The following is a 19,750-nucleotide window of genomic DNA, read 5'->3' as shown; positions in this document are numbered from 1 at the left end:
ACTTGCTTTGTCCGTATGTCCACGTGTAATTGTTGTTTACTGCATGCTAGTTAACATGTGATTCAATAAGATTGGTCAGTATTGTCAGTGGTATTGTTGGGTTCTATGTTTCATATGCAAAGTGTTTTTGATTCCATTGAAATCAAACATCCAATCGATGAGTAAACTGATAATCAGCATACAAAAGTTTAGCACGCCCTACCAAACAAAATGTCACGCTGTTTGTAAAACGATAATATATGCTCCAGAACTCCCAAATGTTGAAAGCACAGAAGGGGGAGTATAATTTCACTTAACCCTTTCCTTTGAATAGGGCTGTGTATTGAGCAAAAAATTTCGATACGATACGATACAATATTTTTTAAAGCGATATGCGATATATTGGATTCTTAAACAAGTTCATCAAAAAAGGCTTATTAATCATTTAATGCATGGATTTCATAAAAAAAAATTAGTGTTTTATTACCCATTTCATAGTTCTTATCCAATAGTCAGTAAATAAAACACTTCCAAACGAAACTTTTAATGACTGTAAAATCAACATGTTAAAAAAAAATGTTATGAATTTTGTAATAACTATAAAAACTGTGTTATTTCTTTTATGAATCTATAATTATTGATCAATTTAATACGTAAAAGTGAAATATAATCTTTGCTGATTAAAATTCCCATCTTTTTAGCAGAATTAGAAGAAAAACTGCTTGTCCAATACGTATTGGAAGTAATTTTTGGATACGATATTTTTCTTGAATATCGATACGTATCGATATATCGATATATTGATACAGCCCTACCTTTGAACCATCTTCCTTTTCATTGATAGAACCAATAAATACAATATTTATTACTCTTTATTTTGTAGGTAATATTTCATTAATTTAATAGAATATTCTTACATAATGCAAAATCACAATCACAATTTTTTTAATCCCAAAATATTAAAAAGTATAAAACTTTTCTACAATTTCATTTAGTTTTACGAATGTACCATTCACAAACAAAAACCGTCATAAAGTAAGAAAAAAAATCTTCACACGAGATCTCTAAGGTCAGGAATAAAAATTATCAATTTTTAATATCATCTGTAACTGGTATATTCAAATTATTGCTAAAATTGATCCAACTGATTTCAAAACTGGCAAAACAGAAAGCATTTGATCTGCCATGCATACATGCTTAATAACAAGTAAATGTCATACATGTGTCTACAGTGAGTATACCCGCATTATTATTTATATTACCGTATAAGTAGAATTTTCAGCAAAGATTTAATTTTGGCATTATTAGCGAGGGTGCTGAGATGGCTAAAATTTCATATCGCTAAAAATTAATTGCGTTTTATTTGTAAAAGCTTCTTTAGTGAACATTTTAAATCGCTTAATTTGTATCTCACTAAAAATAAACACCAATTTTATATTGAACAAATCACTAAATTTGCGTCTCGCTAAAATTTCCACTTATACGGTATGTCATTTAAGTTACATCGATACTGTTAAATCTTATCTTCTTTGACCTCTAGATAAAAGTCTTTTTTCTATATCATATTAATTTATTCACTTCCTTTACATCAGGATTTTTTCACATTTTCAAAATACATACAGATGTACATGTAAATTTTCAAATAAATCATGATAAGATATGATACATTAATTACAACAATCAAAACCAATTCAATACTGATTTAAAATTTGCAAAAATGACCTGTATATTTATTATGGATCTTTGAAAGTGTTTTCCTGAATTTCAAATTCAACTCTTAATTTTTATTTTGTAATAATTTAAAAATATTCTTAATAAGCACTCACCAATGAGAACTAGTCTAGTATATATATGCAATGTACAAGTATAGACTGTATATAAATGTTATATACATGGAAAAGTTTTCAAATATGATAAAAAACAGAAACTGAACTGTATTTAGCACATAAATTTCATTTCATTTCAATTTGTGCAACCTTTGGTGCAATGGTTGTGAAGAAAAATGGTGCAATTGTACCCAAAACAGGATTTGACCTAGATATTCATCTAATAAATCTGTATACCAAATTTCATTTCAGTAGGTGCAACGGTTGTGAAGAAAATGAACGGAAACTAAATGGACTGACAGACAGCAGCAAAGCAATACATGTATGCCCTCTCTTCTTCGAAGGGGGGGCATAATATCAATACATCCAAGTAAAAAACAAAAGTTTACACTCATTGAATTAGTAAAATGAAGAAGTGTTAGATATTTCAACTCAGAAATATGACCATGTTGACAGTACTATAGAGTATATATATCACAGTAAAATAAATCGCTGAAAATATGTGCACATGTATATAGACAGTCTCTATATTCAGAATTGCATTGTTTGTGCATCTACATGTATATAAATAAGTTATCTATGAAAGTCTTAACTTTGATTTTTTTTTCTAAGGGAGACACAATAAAATAAATACTTGAACGATAAAACAATAAAGAGCACCAGGAACAAGTAGTAACTTTGTCACTGAAATGCTTACTTGGTACAGTTTGTTCTGTCAATAATATCATCAGTACAAACTTCCTGGGAGAGACAGAGTTTTACCTAGAGGCTATTTATGACCCTAGTTAGTTGGAACGGTTCCGTTGGCCTCTTCCCTTTTATTTGTAGTGTAGAGGGCGCTCACAAAGCACCCAGCAAGTTCAGCAACCATGGAACGGTCAGGGATACTCTGGGATGTACCATACATTGCAGCCTACAAGTCCAGATTAATTCTTTTCGTGAAATAATATGCCCAGATACATTTCAGAATAACGTATCAACTGTCTTAAGCATCAAATGCATGAATAATTTTTATACAAATTGGGTAAAATTAAAATTAATAGAGTAACAAATTACATACCGGTAGACAAAATGACCACAACTTACCATTCCACCTGCTTCAGCATCAGGGGATGCCAGCAACTCTTCTAGACATTCTTTGCAATCCTGCAGGAATTTGTCAGCTACTCCCTCTTTTGTGTGAAGAAGAGTCACACAAAGATGTACACTAAAATAGACAGAGTTTCAGAGCTGAAGAATTTCAATAAAAATTCAGCTTTATTCCTCTATTCAACCATATAAAATTATGATTTAGTGTTAATCAATTTAAAAAAAAAAATTAAATCAATTTTAGCATATTTTGCTGAGCAAAACTGACAGAAATGAATTTCAACTTGGCAATTTTATAAAGGAACATAAGATATTTATTCTAGCAAGAGTTGTCTCTCTTAAGAGGGGGTATTTTAACCTTCCATATAAATATGATCAATTATGGCTTTGCTATTCTTGAGAAGAAGATTTTTAAAGAATTTTCCTATATAATTCTATGTAAAACTTTGGTCGGCCATTGTGGCCCCGCCCTACCACCGGGGGTCATGATTTGAACAAACTTGAATCTTCACTACCTGAGCATGTTTCCCCAGAAGTTTCATCTTTCCTGGCACAGAGGTTCTTGAGAAGAAGATTTTTAAAAATACCACCAAATTTTCATTAATTCCCAATTATCTCCCCTTGAATGAGGGCGTTGCCCTTCATTTGAACAAACTTGAATCCCCTTTACCTAAGATGCTTTGTGGCAAGTTTGCTTAGCAATTGGCCAAGCAGTTCTTGAAAGAAGATAAAATGTGAAAAGTTTACAGATGGAAACAGCTACATCAACCTCACAGAAAAATGTGATTTTTTTTTCGGCTACATGTACATGAAGTGTAATTTATTTATTTAAACTATGAAAAGAACCTTGAGGGAAACTGAAGTGGGTTGAGGTTCCAGCCTCGTTTGGCAATCATGTCGGAGAAGGTGAAGATGTTGTACTTGAATCCCTCTGCTGGTCCAAACCCCACCACTGACATCTGAGGATCCCCAAATATGTGGAACCCAGGGATTTTCTTCAGCCTGTATCAAGTACCAGTACAAAAATTTTCAATCAAAATCTTATAACAACTCTAAAAATACATCTCAGCTTTGCAATACTATGTCTAGCAATGAGCAGTTTAAAACTCACTTTGCTTAAGAATGATGTTATTCAATCTTCCAGAAAATGTTTACATACCCTGCTTTTATGTATCTGGCTGTGGAGATGATCTTCTTTGTAGAATCAACGTAACCTTTTTCTCCAAAGTACATAAGGGTTGCCCAGCACACCGCTATGATGGCACCAGGTCGGCTACCTAAAATCAGTATAAATGTGTATATGTGTCTAAATTTATGAACATGATAAGATAAAATAGAATTACTACTGCTAAAGTAATGTGTATAAAATAGTGTTTGTTAAACAATGAGAAAAGTTTAAGTCCAGTTCTTTTTAAAAAAAAAAAAAATAGCTAAAGATGTTGCCAGCATTTAGTCAGACAGGTAACATAACTGTGAATTTATCTACCTCCAATGGCAGCTGTGGCATAGATACCACCAGGCCAGTTGGGCTGCACAAAGAACTGGAATTTTCTGTAGTCATTTCTGTATTTTTGTACAAAAACAACAAAGGCATATTGAAAAACAACAACGGCATACTGAAAAACAGGCATCATATTAAACATTTATTCCAAGAGAGACTAAGCACCATAGGTAAAAAGTAGGGCTGGGTATTGGCCAGATATTTCGTAATATATTGCGACAACTGGTATCAATATTAAACATTTTCTTATCATATTAACTTTAATTTGCATGTAGAATGTACTTAACTATGAAAGTATAAATAAAAAAATCATTTTATTAAAGACCTATACTAAAACAGTCAAACACACATAATATCTGATTAAAATTCCCTAGTCACCCTTTACAAAAACGTATTGCAATATGTGATTTTTAATATACCGAAATATCGATATTTTGCCCAGGCCTAGTAACAAGACCTATACCGTCAAACACAAATAATATTAACTCGCACTTACAGCAAAGTGATTTTTATAGTGAATATACATTTACAATGAGTTACATTTACAATGAATCAAAATTCTTCACCCCTGGTACTTTGATATAAGCATATTTCAGTTTTCTGTATCTAGTTTGTTTGATTCCTACCTTGTGTGTATCAGCTGAGATACTTGTGACCCCAGGTAATCTGAAGTCTACCACAGGGACAGTAAATCCTGCCTTCTCCATGAACGGGTAGAGGAAGCCCCCAAGACAACAATCCACATGGACAGGAATGCCATACTTCAACCCTAACTGAAAATACAGGTATACAATTACAATGTTATAGAAGATGTAGAAAGGAATAATATGGTTAACATTTAATTTCACAGATAAAAGATTCCATATCAGTTGACCCTGTTACATGTATGTACATGTGCAGTCAAGCCTCTTCATCTTAAAAACTTGATGGGGCCAAGAAAAACTTTGAGATATCCAAGTATTCAAGATTTGAAGGTTTAACTACCAGTACTGTACTTCAAGAATGAATGGTTGTCACTTCCAATTCACTTTAACAAGATTACAGTGTTCAAGATACAAGGAAGGATGTCATAAGTACATGTAATATCCATACCTGAGTTATAGATTCTATGTCATCAATGGTCCCATGTGGAAACTGTGGTGCTGATCCTACTAACTGAAAAATCAAAATACTTGTCTATTACATGTATTTCATTTGCATGCTAGAAACATCCACAATATTTGTGACTGATGCATAACGGCAAAAATATGTCTTGCTCAAACCCATCATTTTACTTATCAAACCAGTAAATATCCAATGTGAATGTTAACTGCCACAATTCATTATAACTACTGGATAGTCAGTTTTCTATCAGTTACTGTTTTCAAGAATGTAAGTAACTACATTTGATTATAAATGGATTTGCCTGGATGTATCACAATACGTACAACACATGTGTTTTTGTTTATTGCTCTTCTCATGGCATTAATGTTGACTTTTCTAGTTTCTTCATCAATAGGAATGTGAGTTATCTTCATGTGGAAGTATGCAGCTGCCTGATGGGAGAAGAATGGAGAAATATTTTGTATTAATAAAATGCACATTCTCTTTTAAGTCTGGCAATCCCAAGTAAATAATATCATAAATGTGTTATAAAGTGAGCATACCAAAGTCCATGGAATTACAGACATTGCATTTAAGAAAAATAGGTAATCCAACCAACTTACCTTATCAAAAGCAGCATGAGCTGTGATTGGCACAATGCTATAAGAAGAATTATGAAATCAGAATGTTTGCAAAATTAAAGTACACGTAATACTGTACATGTGCATCAATATGAATTTTGTGAACATATGTTACTCACATTTCAGGGATTTTAATGCCCCTCTCCCTTGCGATGTTTCTGTAGGTGAACATTGCCATCAGGATACTTTCTGTGCCACCAGAAGTCATCTGTAAACAAGACAATAGACATGTCATCATACCCATTCAACAGTAATTGTTTAACCCAAAAGTCAATGATCTTTAAATTTAAATGTCCCTTACTGTTCCGCAGGACTCCATGTCGCCATTAAACATGGTACAACACATCCTGACAACTTCTGCCTCCATTTTCCTGATGTCTGGGAATACATCAGCATGGAGAGGATTGGTCCACGCAAACATTCCATACACCTACAAGTGTAAAGTCATAAGAAATTGATGCCTATAACTGTATCAATTATGTATACATAAATCTGATTAAGGAGAAATAAGAGAATGTATGGCTGAACAAGGAATTGAACTAGGACTCCTGTATCACTAGTCAGGTGCTCTACCAAGCTAAGCAGGCTGATATCGAAGGCCCAAACCGTGTTAACACATTCCTCTCTCCTTTAATTGTCTCTGCCCTCTAGACACAATCCATGTTCCTAATGCCCCTGGCAGGACTTTCATCTGCAAGTCCAGGGATAGCCCAGGCACTTTATCATGTAACAGGAAAGGGGAAAATGTATGGCAAGACAAGGAATAAACCCTGGGACCCCTGTATCACTGAACAAGTGGTCTACCAGTTGAGCTTCCAAGGCTGATTTCCACACACAAACCATTCACATCCATTCATATTGATCCCTGAACAAGTGGGATCAATGGGTGGTCCCACTTGTAAACAGAACTGTTATCAAGGATAAGCTTTACTTGACTTTGTTAGTGCAAACTATAAACAGAAATTTTCAGGATAATAAGGGATTTGCAATTGGATGTGTCCTGACCTTTTCCATTAAATGAGTGAGTGTAGGATCCCCACTGTACACTGTGCCTGATATGGTCCCATTGCTCCAGTCCACTTTGGCTAAAAATAGATAAAAGGTCACCTTATATTTTATTTTTAATGTGTAGAAAAACCTGAATACAGAATGACATAGGAGAAATGACACTGTCATTATCCTTAATTACATCAATTCCATGTAATACAGCCTTGCAGCTTGCAGCAAGGTTATCAGACAGAGAATTATATCTGTATATCTGTGTATGTGTGATAATAATTTCATAGTTTTTAGTACATTACATAAATGAGTGTATTTGACATCAAAATGAATATGATCATATTATAACCAACCTAAATCTTGGTATCTTTTCAACTCTTCCATGAGGGTCTCCTTGAAATACAATAACATGAAAGATTAGAAAAGCACAAAATCTCAAATAACTCAACAGAACAAGCCAAACACAAGTGAATATGATTTGTTCTTCCATAAATGAGCCTTTAAAGGGAAATTATTTAATACGTGTAGAAGCTGGAAAAATTATGAAGTCTTACTCACAACATTTGACATAAACATATGCAGATAATTGTCTAGATAATAACAGGGCCATTTTATACAGAACTTGAAACAAAAGTTCTCTGTCAGATATAGTTTAGGATTCATTATTCTGACATCTCACCATTTTAAGTCCCTCTGTTGGTAAGTGTGTGATGTATTTGTCGACTTCTGCATTCATTGCATGCTCCATGTCCTTCATTATCTTTTTCTTTTCCTCTGCGATCCTCTTCTGGACAAATGGAATTTTTTTCACCAAGCGAAAAAATTCTTTTTTTGTTCTGTTGGTTAGGGCTGTCGAGAAAAGTGAAAAAATTTGAGGTCTCCAAAAGGGTATTTATGAGTTTGAAAAGTCAAATGACAATTTCAAGTAATATTTTACAATAATCCTATAAAAATCCACATTAAATGAATAAAGCTAGTGATATTGTCATGTTTATTCTATCAATTTTTCATAGATTCATTTTCCACAAAAGTTATTTTCTTTCATTCTCTGGTATAGCAAAAATCATTTTCCTTTTAAAAATGCATATAAATTGAAGCTATTTATTTGAACTCTTTTGAATTGGCAAATTATGGGGAGGACCAAGATGCATCAACTGACAAGCTTTGGTGATTCTAAGCCTCTTAGTATCTTTAAAATTAAACATTTAGCTAAACGTTTTCAAAATGAATAGCTATAAAATGTATAAAGTAGCTCACTGCAACCTACTTCTAGTGATCGTCTTCTTGTTTGATGCACTACTGTAAATCACTTTTTATTCGTGAGAACTTTATTTTCGCGTAATTATGCGAGACAGTGTGCTCGCGAAAATTTAATTCTTGCGTATAATAGTATTCCTTAAGATTATATGTAGCAATAACCACAATTCGCGAAAATTTTGTGTCGCTAATCAAGAGTCAATGACTATCTCGCGAAAATAAGGTGATCTACAGTATATGTCACTTTAGGTCAATTTTGATGGGACCTTGAAACCATTCCCTTTGCCCTATTGGTACTTTACCCATGCAATTACACTGTGGCAGATTTGATTGAGTTGGACAAGTGGTTCTTGAGATATAGCCCACATTTTAAAAAGTTTACAGATACCACAACCCACACACCAGACCATAGCATTTTATTTTTTGTCTGGATGCTTATAACATGTAGAACAAGGGACAAAACACATGAAGATATATCATAAACTTGTAACAGCGACTTGATCCCATCTAAATTGCTCCCCAAGGAAGTTGAAGCATACAAATATATAGCATCCATGTACTCAAGAAAAAAATCTTAAGTATGACTTTAGACTATAGTTGAGATTACCGGTAGTTAAGTGACTTGTGACTAAGCCAAATAATAACACTAATGGACACTTACTGTCCTTGTCAGAGAAGAAACAAACCACTAAAGTACTAATTTAGGCTACAGCTAAGATTATAGTAAAGTGACCAACATCCCTAACGGACACTTACTTTCCTGGTCAGAGAAGAAACAAGCCCCTTAAGTACTAATTTAGTCTAAATATAAGTTAATCAACCTGTAACCAATCTAACATTCCTAACAGACACTTACTGTCCTCGTCGGAGAAGAGAATGTTCCTGACGGTGAGGACCAGAAGGGTGGTTCCACAGGAACAGACGATGATCTTCCATGGCTCCACGCCTTCACAGGAGGAATTCACTTGCTCCCTCACAATCTCCCAGTATGGGAGCAGCGGCCCCTGTCAAATAGAAATAAGTCTTAGTTAACTTCACCATCTTGTAAGGTGCATTCTTCATGACCTACAATTTACGTGCTGAAACTCTCAGACCTTATAGTGATATAAAAATTGTAGCCCACACATGATAAATACATTAGGATTCTATAAACATCATGTTTAAAGCAGTGACAAGGACACACACTTTTGATTTGTAATAAATGTACTTAAATCATATTTAATATCAATGTTCATAATTGTATAAAACACAACTACATGTAGGAATAAATTTCAAAAACACTTTGCTGTAGACATGAATTTGTTTAAGATATGCACTACAACCACATTTCACTATGTACCTGTAATATAGTTATAGTGCACTTGTTGCAGAAAAAGTCAAAATGATGACCTTTTTTTAAATTATAAAGATAATTAAATAGGAACTGTTATATAAAGATATAATATGTCTTTTTGTAGTCAATGAATTTGTATGTAAATGGTGCATTTGTTAAATTTGATAAATTATCTCTAGCATGACTGAAAGAGGGCGCTATATATCATTTTGATTCATTACCTATTAGACATGTTAGATGCCATAAATACTTTGAAAAATAAACATACATATAAATCCTTTTTTTTAAATACTAGCTCTGGATATTTTCTTAGGAGAGTTGTTGATGACATTAGTTTTCAAAGTTCAAAGATGCATGACAATGAACTTGAGAATCAGTAACATTTAATTCATTCATCAGCAAAATAAGTATGTAATCACTTAGGATTCAAAATCCTCTAAAATATCTCTGCATTTATCCAAGACGTTTAAAACGGTGATATCTCAGCATAAAATCTGCTAGCTGGGGTAAATAAATTTCTGGTTCAATGTTTCACCTGCAATAATGGTTATTTTCTCTTCTAACTCAACATAATCAACTTTTAAATTTTCCTGTTTTTCCTGTTTTATTGCCATATAGTACCAGGCCGGAATTTTAGATAAACAAGCCCTGTCTTAATAAAATAAATCAGTTCTAATTTAATTCTCTCTCTCTCTCTCTCTCTCTCTCTCTCTCTCTCTCTGGTGCATCTCTCTCTTCTCTTAAGAGAAGCGAGACCGACCGTGGGTTTCTGACAATGTCTCTGGTGCTGTCCTTGCTCTTCCATTCAAGATTTTCTCTGTTCTTATATTTTTATATGTGTATATAGTACCATATCAAATGGACAGCTGTTCATGTAATACCATGTAGTATCACATACCAGTATATTGTAAACAATCACAGTTATTAAACTCTGTGTATCACAGGTCTACTTAACTTTTGAATATTTAACCTGTGCTGTTTGTTGATGATGAATGATTAAGACAATCTATGAGAGCAAAGACAGGCACAAATCTCAAAATTGACATAAGACATGTTTTTTCTTCCTTTAGGATTTCTTTTGTTAGTTGTTATTATTCTACATGACCTAGGGTTGATTGTCCCATGAAATACTATCCTTGAGCATGGAAATATCTTCCTTTAGCATTATATAATTTATAGTATCACAATAATTTAATCCTATTTGTACAAATAAACTTTGTTACACAGAAACACAACATTCCAAATTTCAAGACTAATCTGAGAAAGATTTGTGTGCATTTGAATTATACCATTTTAAATATTTATATTTTAAAAATGCATGAGGGTATTGGGGGTTACCACTAATGATATGAAATCCACTATGGCGTATTGTAGCATTAGTATACAAAATGGGCATTTATCAATTATTTAGATCAATCATACAATTTTATGAACGATACAGATTATTATATAATAGATTAGAGCAATGTCAGTTTAACTGAACTGAAACAAACATAGAAAAATGTTTTAAGGGGGGACCTATGTCGTTCTACGTCAAAGCAGCGTTATGTGACGTCACAATAGCGACGTTTGATTTTACCTGTTTACTTTTGAAACTTTGATATAGGCATAACATTGTTAATAATCAATAACATACACAATTTACAAAAAGAAAATTTATTCATCATTAATAACAGTTTTATTTGATTTATGGAGTTTGTTAATATCAGAATTCTCTTCCTTTGGTTGATAATTCATAGCAATTTCAGTTGTGAAGAAATACCTCGATATGCTGATATATAACTGCAAAAAGATAAGATAAAATTCAGCGAAGAAAGTGGCTTAAAATCAGGGAAATACTCTGTATGTTTAATTTTATGTTTACCATTAAATGTATTTTCTGGATAAAACTAAGAAAAACTTAAGAAATGTACTTGTACCTATATTTGCTTATTGATGTATAGTACATGTAGATTTTATTGTATAAAGTCTAAAGGGGTGGGGGGCAGAATGTTTAGAATGAAGAAGAAATGAATTAATCTGTTTAAATTATTTCTAATCAAAACAAAATACTCGTTTTTCGCAAAATAGTTTTATATTCGGATGTTTGTCAGTCCTTACATTCCTTTGTCTTAGTGCAGAAAGGTCAATATTTATAACACAAGAGTACGAAAATAAAAGAAAACATCATATTTCTCGTTTATTTTATCATAAAGGTATACTTTTTTCTTTTTTAAAATAAAGAGATGAATCATTTCTTTAAAAAAAATATGAATTACAACATTTTCACACAAAGACTTTTAAAGATATTATCTGTTATGCATGTCGGAATTGTAAAAAATATGACAAGAAAAACAGGATGATACTTACATTGCGCTCCATTATAATTTTTCATGCAAGATGAATTATAATGAATTTGCCATCATTTTAAAGAAAAAAGTCATATAGATTAAATACCTTTTGATTTCGAATGTGATTTGACATTTTTGGTTCTTTTTAGCGCATATTTGAAGTAGAACAATAATGTCTGAAATAATCTATTTTTAGCATTTCACACTGTTTTTGCACGTGTTCCTGTGTAAAAATTAGCATAAAAAGGTATTGTTTTTAATACCTAAAAATTAAGAGCAAGTGGTCAGGAAAGAAATGTCAAAGTTTTGAAAAATTCACACAAAGACTTTTCAGACATAGGTCCCCCCTTAAGAGTTAATTATCTTTCATGAAATAATGCAGTTAGACTACATTAAAATAAATTATGAAAGAAAATGTCTCATGTTTGAAATTTGATCAAGGAAAGAAATGTCAGGGGAAAAATAAGAGGGGGAAAATATTTGTTTAGTGAAGAAAAGATAAGTAACGTAATATCTCTGAAAAACAAGATAAAGAATTTTTTTTATTTAAAATGACAGGCATAACATTAAAATGTATAATTGATTTTATGGTGTTACTTTAGACCAGACTTGTATAGTATTGGCTACATGAATTTGACTTTATATGTTTAGAAACATAATGTTAACATTATTGAAATAATTTTCAATTATATTTGAATGGTATTGTTCATACATTCAAAAAATTTAATCATAGCTTAACTTTTGACCAAAGCCAGATTATAATCATACTCAATCTATCTGCAGGGAATTTATATCTAATTAACTTTCAAAATATTTCATCATTTATTGTATATGAAGATGTTCATTTTTTTGATTTCATGACACAGAAATAAATGATGATCCATTGCATTGAAAATTAGAAAAAAATATTCAATATAGAAATTTCAGACAATTATTTAGTGGCCTGAAATGACCCCCCCCCCAAATCTGAATGTCACCTTTTTTTTTCATTTGGAAGTTCAAGGTATTTTGTTATTTTTTACGGTAGGGGGGGGGGGGTATAGCTGAAATAGTCAATGAAATTAACTCAATGCGTAGTAAACAATGGTAAAATAATAAATTATTCTGTAACATTTGATATTTCCAGGAAACATAAAACCATTTGCTCATAAAATGATCGATAAATATAGTATAGGTCAGATGACAGTAATGTAGATAAAAGTGTGAAAAGTCAACAAAAGCAGCTTATGTAACAAGACAATGACCGTTATAACAAATGCACTCTTTAAAGAATTCTCTTCATCAATCAATTTTCGAATTATACAACAAACATTGAGTAGAAAAATTGTAGATCTCAACTTATTTAAGTATGTTGTAAATTCTAAAGAGACACAGTGTTTCAAAATACTCACAGTTACTGCCCCGATCAATTTCGACATCTCTATATCTGATGTTCAACTGAGTGTGACGGTCCGAATTTCCAACCCGAATTTTCTTGATCACATGATCACATCTTTTGTTAAGTCGTACAATTTTGATTCATACATACTCCGCTTTTTGGGGGAATGCTTTTTTGTTATTAACATATCCGACCCTATTTTTCCCACCAAGACTACTACATTTTATTTAAACTCTGGATTTTAAACTTTAATTTTGTTCACTAACTGCTAATTTCAGCTGCGTTGGGTTTTTTTTTTTGGTTACAATAATTCAAACAGATCACAGTGTACTTTAGGAAATATAGTTAAGATATTTTAATTACCAATCAAGGGCTCCGAGAGGCATTTCAACATTTAAAAAATGCTATTTTCAGATAATCATTTAATAACCTAGCTGAAAAAAAAACTCACCCCACCCCCACTGCAAAGTCTGAATAATATATGTCCTAAATGTACAATTTAAAAATTTTGGTAGTTGAAAGTGTCTCCAACTGAAAATATATGACTATGCACCCCCCCCCCCCCCCTGAAATTGATTCCCACGGGTATGGGTTTATTAAAAATTTAACTTTGATGATTTAATGTATGGTGGTATATTTAGGACATGTACGTAATTCGTGTTTTTTTAAGATACCAGCCGTGATTTTTTTTTTTAAGCGAGATATTATCTTGTGAAAACAAGAATTATACTCAGTTTTTCATAAAATATAGCAATTAATATCGAACTGTTACAAATTAACTTTTGGACTGCAAAAATTCATAAAGTCATTACGTAACAACAATGCCCTACTGCACTTTCAATGAATTTAATTCTTGTCGATGAAAAAGACGATTTTTTTTAGATTAATTTGATTTTTTTTCATTACATGAATTACAATTTAAACACATGTATCTTACAGTTTTCTGGGTTTCAACTCCTCTGGATTTCAACATATCTGACCTCTTGACCTTGCAAAATTGACCAAACTAAACTTTGCTAAAATATTTCTTGTGAGAAGTCTTTTCCATTAATAGTTTTGACCTTGGACCCAGGTAGCACATAACATTATATTCCGATTAAAAATTTTTGATAACGTTTGATATATTTTTTTATAATTAAAAATTAAATTTTTCATAACGTTTAATACTGCATAACATTTTTTTAATTATAATAAGAAAATTGCTTAAAAAGCATTAAAAAAAAATATTTAATTTTTTATTATATAATATACATGTGTTGTGTACGTTGACTCAAATTTTAAGAAATTTATTTTTAAACTGAATGAAATTTATTATAAATTCCGATACAAATATTGAATATAACATTGTCTTAAAATGTTTGGAAAACCGTTATTCAACAAATACCTCTATATATTTCAATTCTTAAAAAATATACATTTAGTATTTACTTTTTTGTTTGTTTGTTATTAATACTAGGTGATATCTTTTAAAGCATATTAAGGAAAAAAAATTAAACAAAAATGTTTTTAATTCAGTTTTTTTTAAATTGTTTTATATGCCAATTTGATTTCCTAAAAAAAAAAATAATGATTGTGAAAAATGTATAAAAAGCCATTTTAATTTTTTTCTTGTGATGTAGTTCTGCTCATTTATTCACTTGTGTTGTTTCCCCTTAAAGTACCGAAATAGAACACCTGAAACGAAACGAAATTCCCACTACCGCCAAATCACCAAATCAAAACGTAACCTGCCGAAACGAAACGAAACAAAACTTTCAGAATGGTGATATTGTCTATTTTTACCTCATATGAAATTTATATAGTTCAAGCACCACAGGCTTCGCTTCAAGCTCGCTCATACATAGGCGTACGCGTCGGAAGGATATTAAAAGGGGGGGGGGGTTAACCAACAAAAAGGTTAGGGGACGACCATTTGATTCTGTGGCAGATTTTGGAAATAAATAATCTGTCCCTGAAAATGTTGAAAATAAATAATCTGTCCTCCTCTGCAAAGAAAATAAATAATCTGACCTTGACTTATGATATTTAAATATTGTGAAAATACCTTTTTATTTCCGTGTAATTAACCTCAGAACCTTCAATTCAGCATTTTTTTGGCTCGCTTCGCTCGGCATTTTAAAACCAAATAGTATTTAAAATCAGATTACCAGACTGGATACTTGTAGTTAGTTGATCAGCATGGCAATGTGCACTCAGTAGATGTGATGAATCACTTTCAATACAAGCTCCACAAAAGATAAATTTTCTTGTCAAAGAAGTATACTTCCCGATAAATTAATACAAAGTATACAGTGGCGGATTTAAGGAAGGCGTACATGTGTATGACCCCTCCCCTAAAATTTCAAAGTATGATATGAATAATATTAATATTGCCATACTTTAGTACAATACCAATATTTTTGTGCCTAGTTTTACTCTTAAAATACACAAAAACCCAAGAGCTTCAGGGGGCTTCGCCCCCTAGGCCCCCTTCATTCAAAGTATGATATGACTAGTATTAATTATGTCATACTTTGGAACATAACTAACTAATTCCTACATAATTGTGCCTGGTTTTACTCCTAAAATACACAAAAACCCACGAGCTTCAAGGGGCTTCACCCCCTGGACCCCCTTCATTCAAAGTATGACATGACCAATATTAATAATGTCATACTTTGGTACATAATAACCAATACCACTACACGTATAATTGTCCTGGTTTTATTCTTAAAATACCCGAAAACCCAAGAGATTCTGGGGAATTTCCCTCCCTTGTCCTCCACCAGTGCTTCGCCCAGGACCCACCGGGGCCTTAAGACGGCCCCAGACCTCTTGCCTGAACGAAGTTATACACGCCCACCCCCATCCTGAATCCGCCTATGGTATATTAATGATTATTAGTCTTTTAGAATCAATCGATCAAGGTACCGTAAGACAAAGAAGAAAATAAATAATCTGTCCTCGATAATCTTGAAAATAAATAATCTGTCCTTGACAGGCATGAAAATAAATAATCCGTCTCAAAAAAATTTGCCAGCCCCCCCCCCCCCCCTCAGAATCAAATGGTCGTCCCCTTAATGCCTATATAATATATATCTTTGCAAAAAAAGAAAACTTGGGGGGGGGGGGGGGGGCTAACACCAACGCCTATGTCATATTTTATTAATATCTTACTGATTAATTTACCTACTTAAAATTGACATCGTTTGCTTTGAGAGAGTTTTTTCTTGTCATTTAAATTGTTTTCGACGTCTGTTATGGAGCCTCTTTATTGCAAACCACTCATTTCTTCTACCTCGAAAATTACCTCGATAAAAATAGGACTGTATGTACGTGGAAAGGATGTACAAGATTCCGGTTGTAGTTACATGTATAACTGAACAATAAAATCAGACACCTCGGAATGGATTACTAAATACTCTAAGTCGCTGGTTTATCCTATGTTTTAAGACATTCGCAATACAACAGTACAGTGACTTTATTTCGACCCGTACATAAACGAGCCTTTACATGTAACAACATCAATTTTGATAGATATATGGTATCTAGATAAATAAGGACTGAAAATAAGAGTAAGATATAAAAATTAGAAAACACTGCACATATTGAAATTATACATGCATAGTACGCTCGTGCATATTTGCAGCTGGTAAACATGTAAATACATCATTAGACTGAGAAGGGAGCATAATTTATCAATAATTTAAAATTTTATATTAACAAGTGCTTGAAATATATATAGAGATTTTATTTGAAGTAAAAAAAGTCCACATGCAGTTACACATATATAATTATATACATGTACCTTGATTTAAAAAAAAAACCCAAACATTTTGATAGTTTTGTTTCGTTTCGTTTCGGCAGGTTTCGTTTCGTTTCGTCGTGATTTCGTTTCGTTTCTGTAGGTTTCGTTTCGTTTCGGTAGATTTCGTTTCGTTTCAGTTCGTTTCGTTTCGTTTCGTTTCTATTTCGTTTCGCACTTTACAGGTACCCGTTGTTTCCTCCTGGATAACGCGTTTATCAAAAGTTAATTGATTGACACAGCGGGATGCCGTGGTCAGCGCTGATGAAACCGCTCCTTGCTGCAAACTATTTCCACGTGATCTATATAGGTCAACTTACCAAGATTTTGAAAAACCGGGCAGCATTCTTGAGAGACAAAGAATAGGGTTTAGGGAATATTTTACATCACCGTATGGTATGTTGAATTTAAAATAGTATTCATCGTGTATACATGTATTTGCATGTGTTTGTATAAGCCTGAATCATTCCTTGTAAACAATGGTAAATGATTGTATATATCTTGGATATTTGAGGGCGGTTAATTGGTTGTTTTTGAAGTAAACTGATCATTGAAGTTTATCATGATTGTGCATTTATTTTACATATGTATTATGTCTTGTGTCTAGTGTGAATTTTCTTTATTAATGTGTACTTTAGTATAATCACCCCGGGCTTAGAGATAGATTTTCAAATTGAAAACTTCAACACATGATTTTAAATAGATCGAGTAGATTGAGTTTGCGTGTTTGTGTGTGTGTGGTGGGGGGGGGGCTTAACGAGTTGGTTTAATACTTCTTTGGAAATGTAAAATGATTTGTATTTATACACAGTGTCATGTATATATTTTTCAATTTATAATTCTCAAACTGAATATCATTTTTCATTTTACAGCGGCTGTTTGCAAAGACTAAATATTACACGTTATGAGAGGAATTGGACAGAATGAAGTTTGCTACACACCATCTTTGAGGGATTTACCGGGGTATTAATTTTAAAGGTATGTTTGAAATTTCCTGACACGAATGCATAACGGAGATAGATTTATCATGTTTATTTAGTATATATTTTATAGAACTGTTGCCAAAAACATACACACTTTTCTTGTATTTATCGGATTTATGACTATGTATAGTTTTTAAATCTTCTAAAATTATTCTCTATATCTTTGTTTTTCAGAAGAAAACAAAGAAGTCCAAGTGCCAAACAGATGATTTCCAAAGGAAGAAGGATATTGTGATTTTTTTTTCTTATTTCAATTGTGACAAATCTTCCCTGTTAAGAAGACTGTTATTGACTGTGTGGATGTAAAAAAGAGTTCATGGATTATATTTGTGAAAGAGTTTAAACCAATTAAAACCATAGGAAGTACAATACTTTTTTTGTTGTAAATTTTTTTTTATCCTTTAAAACATGTTAGAAATGTTCTGAAAACGATTTTAAAAATGTTTTGAAAACGTTTTCAAAAATGTTTTCCAAACATTGCAGGACAATGTTTTTGAAAAACGTTATGATAACGTTTAAAAAACCATACAAAATAACGTTGTAATAACGTTTTAGAAAATGTTTTTATAACATTTTGATAACGTTTTAATAACGTTGTTGTGCTACCTGGGGAGTTTGAACCACTTTATTTTAAAAAACTTTAATCTTGGACATTTCAACCATGAAAACTTTTAAACAGATAGTAATACGTACATGTATACGCCTTGTGAAAAGTTCTTCCTCTGCATACCAACAATTTTACTTAAAGTCTTGCCTATGATTGACTTTAAGGTATCTTCATCCTCCTATGATGTCGCAGGTTTTTGCAAAAACTGTTATTAATTTAAATTCATACCCAGTAGACCAAAGTTTTTTTTAAAAACAAGACCCTCCCCTGGGTATCATTGATGTTGACGTTTTGGCCTTGACTTTTGAGTTTTACCAACAAAAAGTTTAAAATATTTTATTTTGGCCATGACTCAACCGAATAAAGATTCATATTTAGTCAGATGAAACTGCATATTTTATCAATTCTGGAAAAAGATTTGCACAATTTTTTCCTGAGGGCGTGCTTCTACACGCACACACGACCTCGGGGGGGGGGGGATATTTGTCAGTTTTTAAATGATACTGTGAAAATATTTCTTTGCTTCTAATAGATGATAAGTACATTTATTCCCTCAATCGCCATTGCAAGCCAAGATTAAAATTGTGTATTCCTCTGGATGCCTGATGCAAGACTCCCTCGATCAGTATTCAATACCTTGCATAAGACATGTACGGTTCGGAATTCACACAACAATCCACTTGCCACAAATGTCCCAAAATAGTGAGAAAAAAAGATCAATTTCTCTTCACTTTAATGATGGAAGTTATGAAAACATCTGCTAGAAGACCACTGTAAGACAGAAAATTCTTATAATTTACATGATGATAGACGTGTAAGTGCCGCTTGTGCACGTGAACCGCGCCCATATTTGGAGTGGAAATGCGATAGCTGAGAGAACTATGCTGATTTATAGTTTTCAAAGGAGAGAGGGGGAATGGATTCCAGTATTTTAATCTATAGTTTTGCTATGATGGTAGA

General features: G+C 32.4%; 1 protein-coding gene and 1 long non-coding RNA gene across 2 annotated transcripts; one reads left to right on the top strand and one right to left on the bottom strand.

The window, feature by feature from the left end:
- Positions 1 to 1,983: 1,983 nt before the first annotated feature.
- Positions 1,984 to 13,518, bottom strand: LOC134251326 (sphingosine-1-phosphate lyase 1-like). Its single transcript, XM_062733720.1, has 16 exons — positions 13,430 to 13,518; positions 9,232 to 9,379; positions 7,798 to 7,967; positions 7,472 to 7,511; positions 7,125 to 7,204; positions 6,421 to 6,549; positions 6,239 to 6,327; positions 6,102 to 6,138; positions 5,823 to 5,930; positions 5,488 to 5,550; positions 5,022 to 5,168; positions 4,381 to 4,510; positions 4,054 to 4,171; positions 3,741 to 3,896; positions 2,892 to 3,012; positions 1,984 to 2,718 (listed from the first exon to the last, which is right to left on the bottom strand). The coding sequence occupies exons 1-16, from the start codon at positions 13,454 to 13,456 to the stop codon at positions 2,587 to 2,589; spliced, it is 1,695 nt and encodes a 564-aa protein (XP_062589704.1). The 5' UTR covers positions 13,457 to 13,518; the 3' UTR covers positions 1,984 to 2,586.
- Positions 13,519 to 17,416: 3,898 nt separating this feature from the next.
- LOC134251325 (uncharacterized) lies at positions 17,417 to 18,554 on the top strand. The gene is made up of 3 exons (XR_009988717.1): positions 17,417 to 17,596; positions 18,073 to 18,178; positions 18,358 to 18,554. It is a non-coding gene; the product is annotated as an uncharacterized LOC134251325 (long non-coding RNA).
- The last annotated feature ends 1,196 nt before the right edge of the window (positions 18,555 to 19,750 follow it).

This window comes from Saccostrea cucullata, unplaced genomic scaffold, assembly GCF_032062105.1.
Source record: "Saccostrea cucullata isolate Sc308-1 unplaced genomic scaffold, CSIRO_AGI_Scuc_v1 ctg197, whole genome shotgun sequence".
NCBI lineage: Eukaryota > Metazoa > Mollusca > Bivalvia > Ostreida > Ostreidae > Saccostrea > Saccostrea cuccullata.
The sequence above is the reverse complement of the archived record's forward strand: the minus strand, read 5'-3'. Positions and strand labels throughout refer to the sequence as shown.

Coding starts and splice junctions, on each gene's coding strand:
- LOC134251326 (XM_062733720.1), bottom strand. CDS start 13,456: ATGTCGAAATTGATCGGGGCAGTAACT. Junction 7,205..7,471: donor GAAAAGATACCAAGATTTAG/GTTGGTTATAAT, acceptor ATCTATTTTTAG/CCAAAGTGGACTGGAGCAAT. Junction 3,897..4,053: donor GCCAGATACATAAAAGCAGG/GTATGTAAACAT, acceptor TACTTGATACAG/GCTGAAGAAAATCCCTGGGT.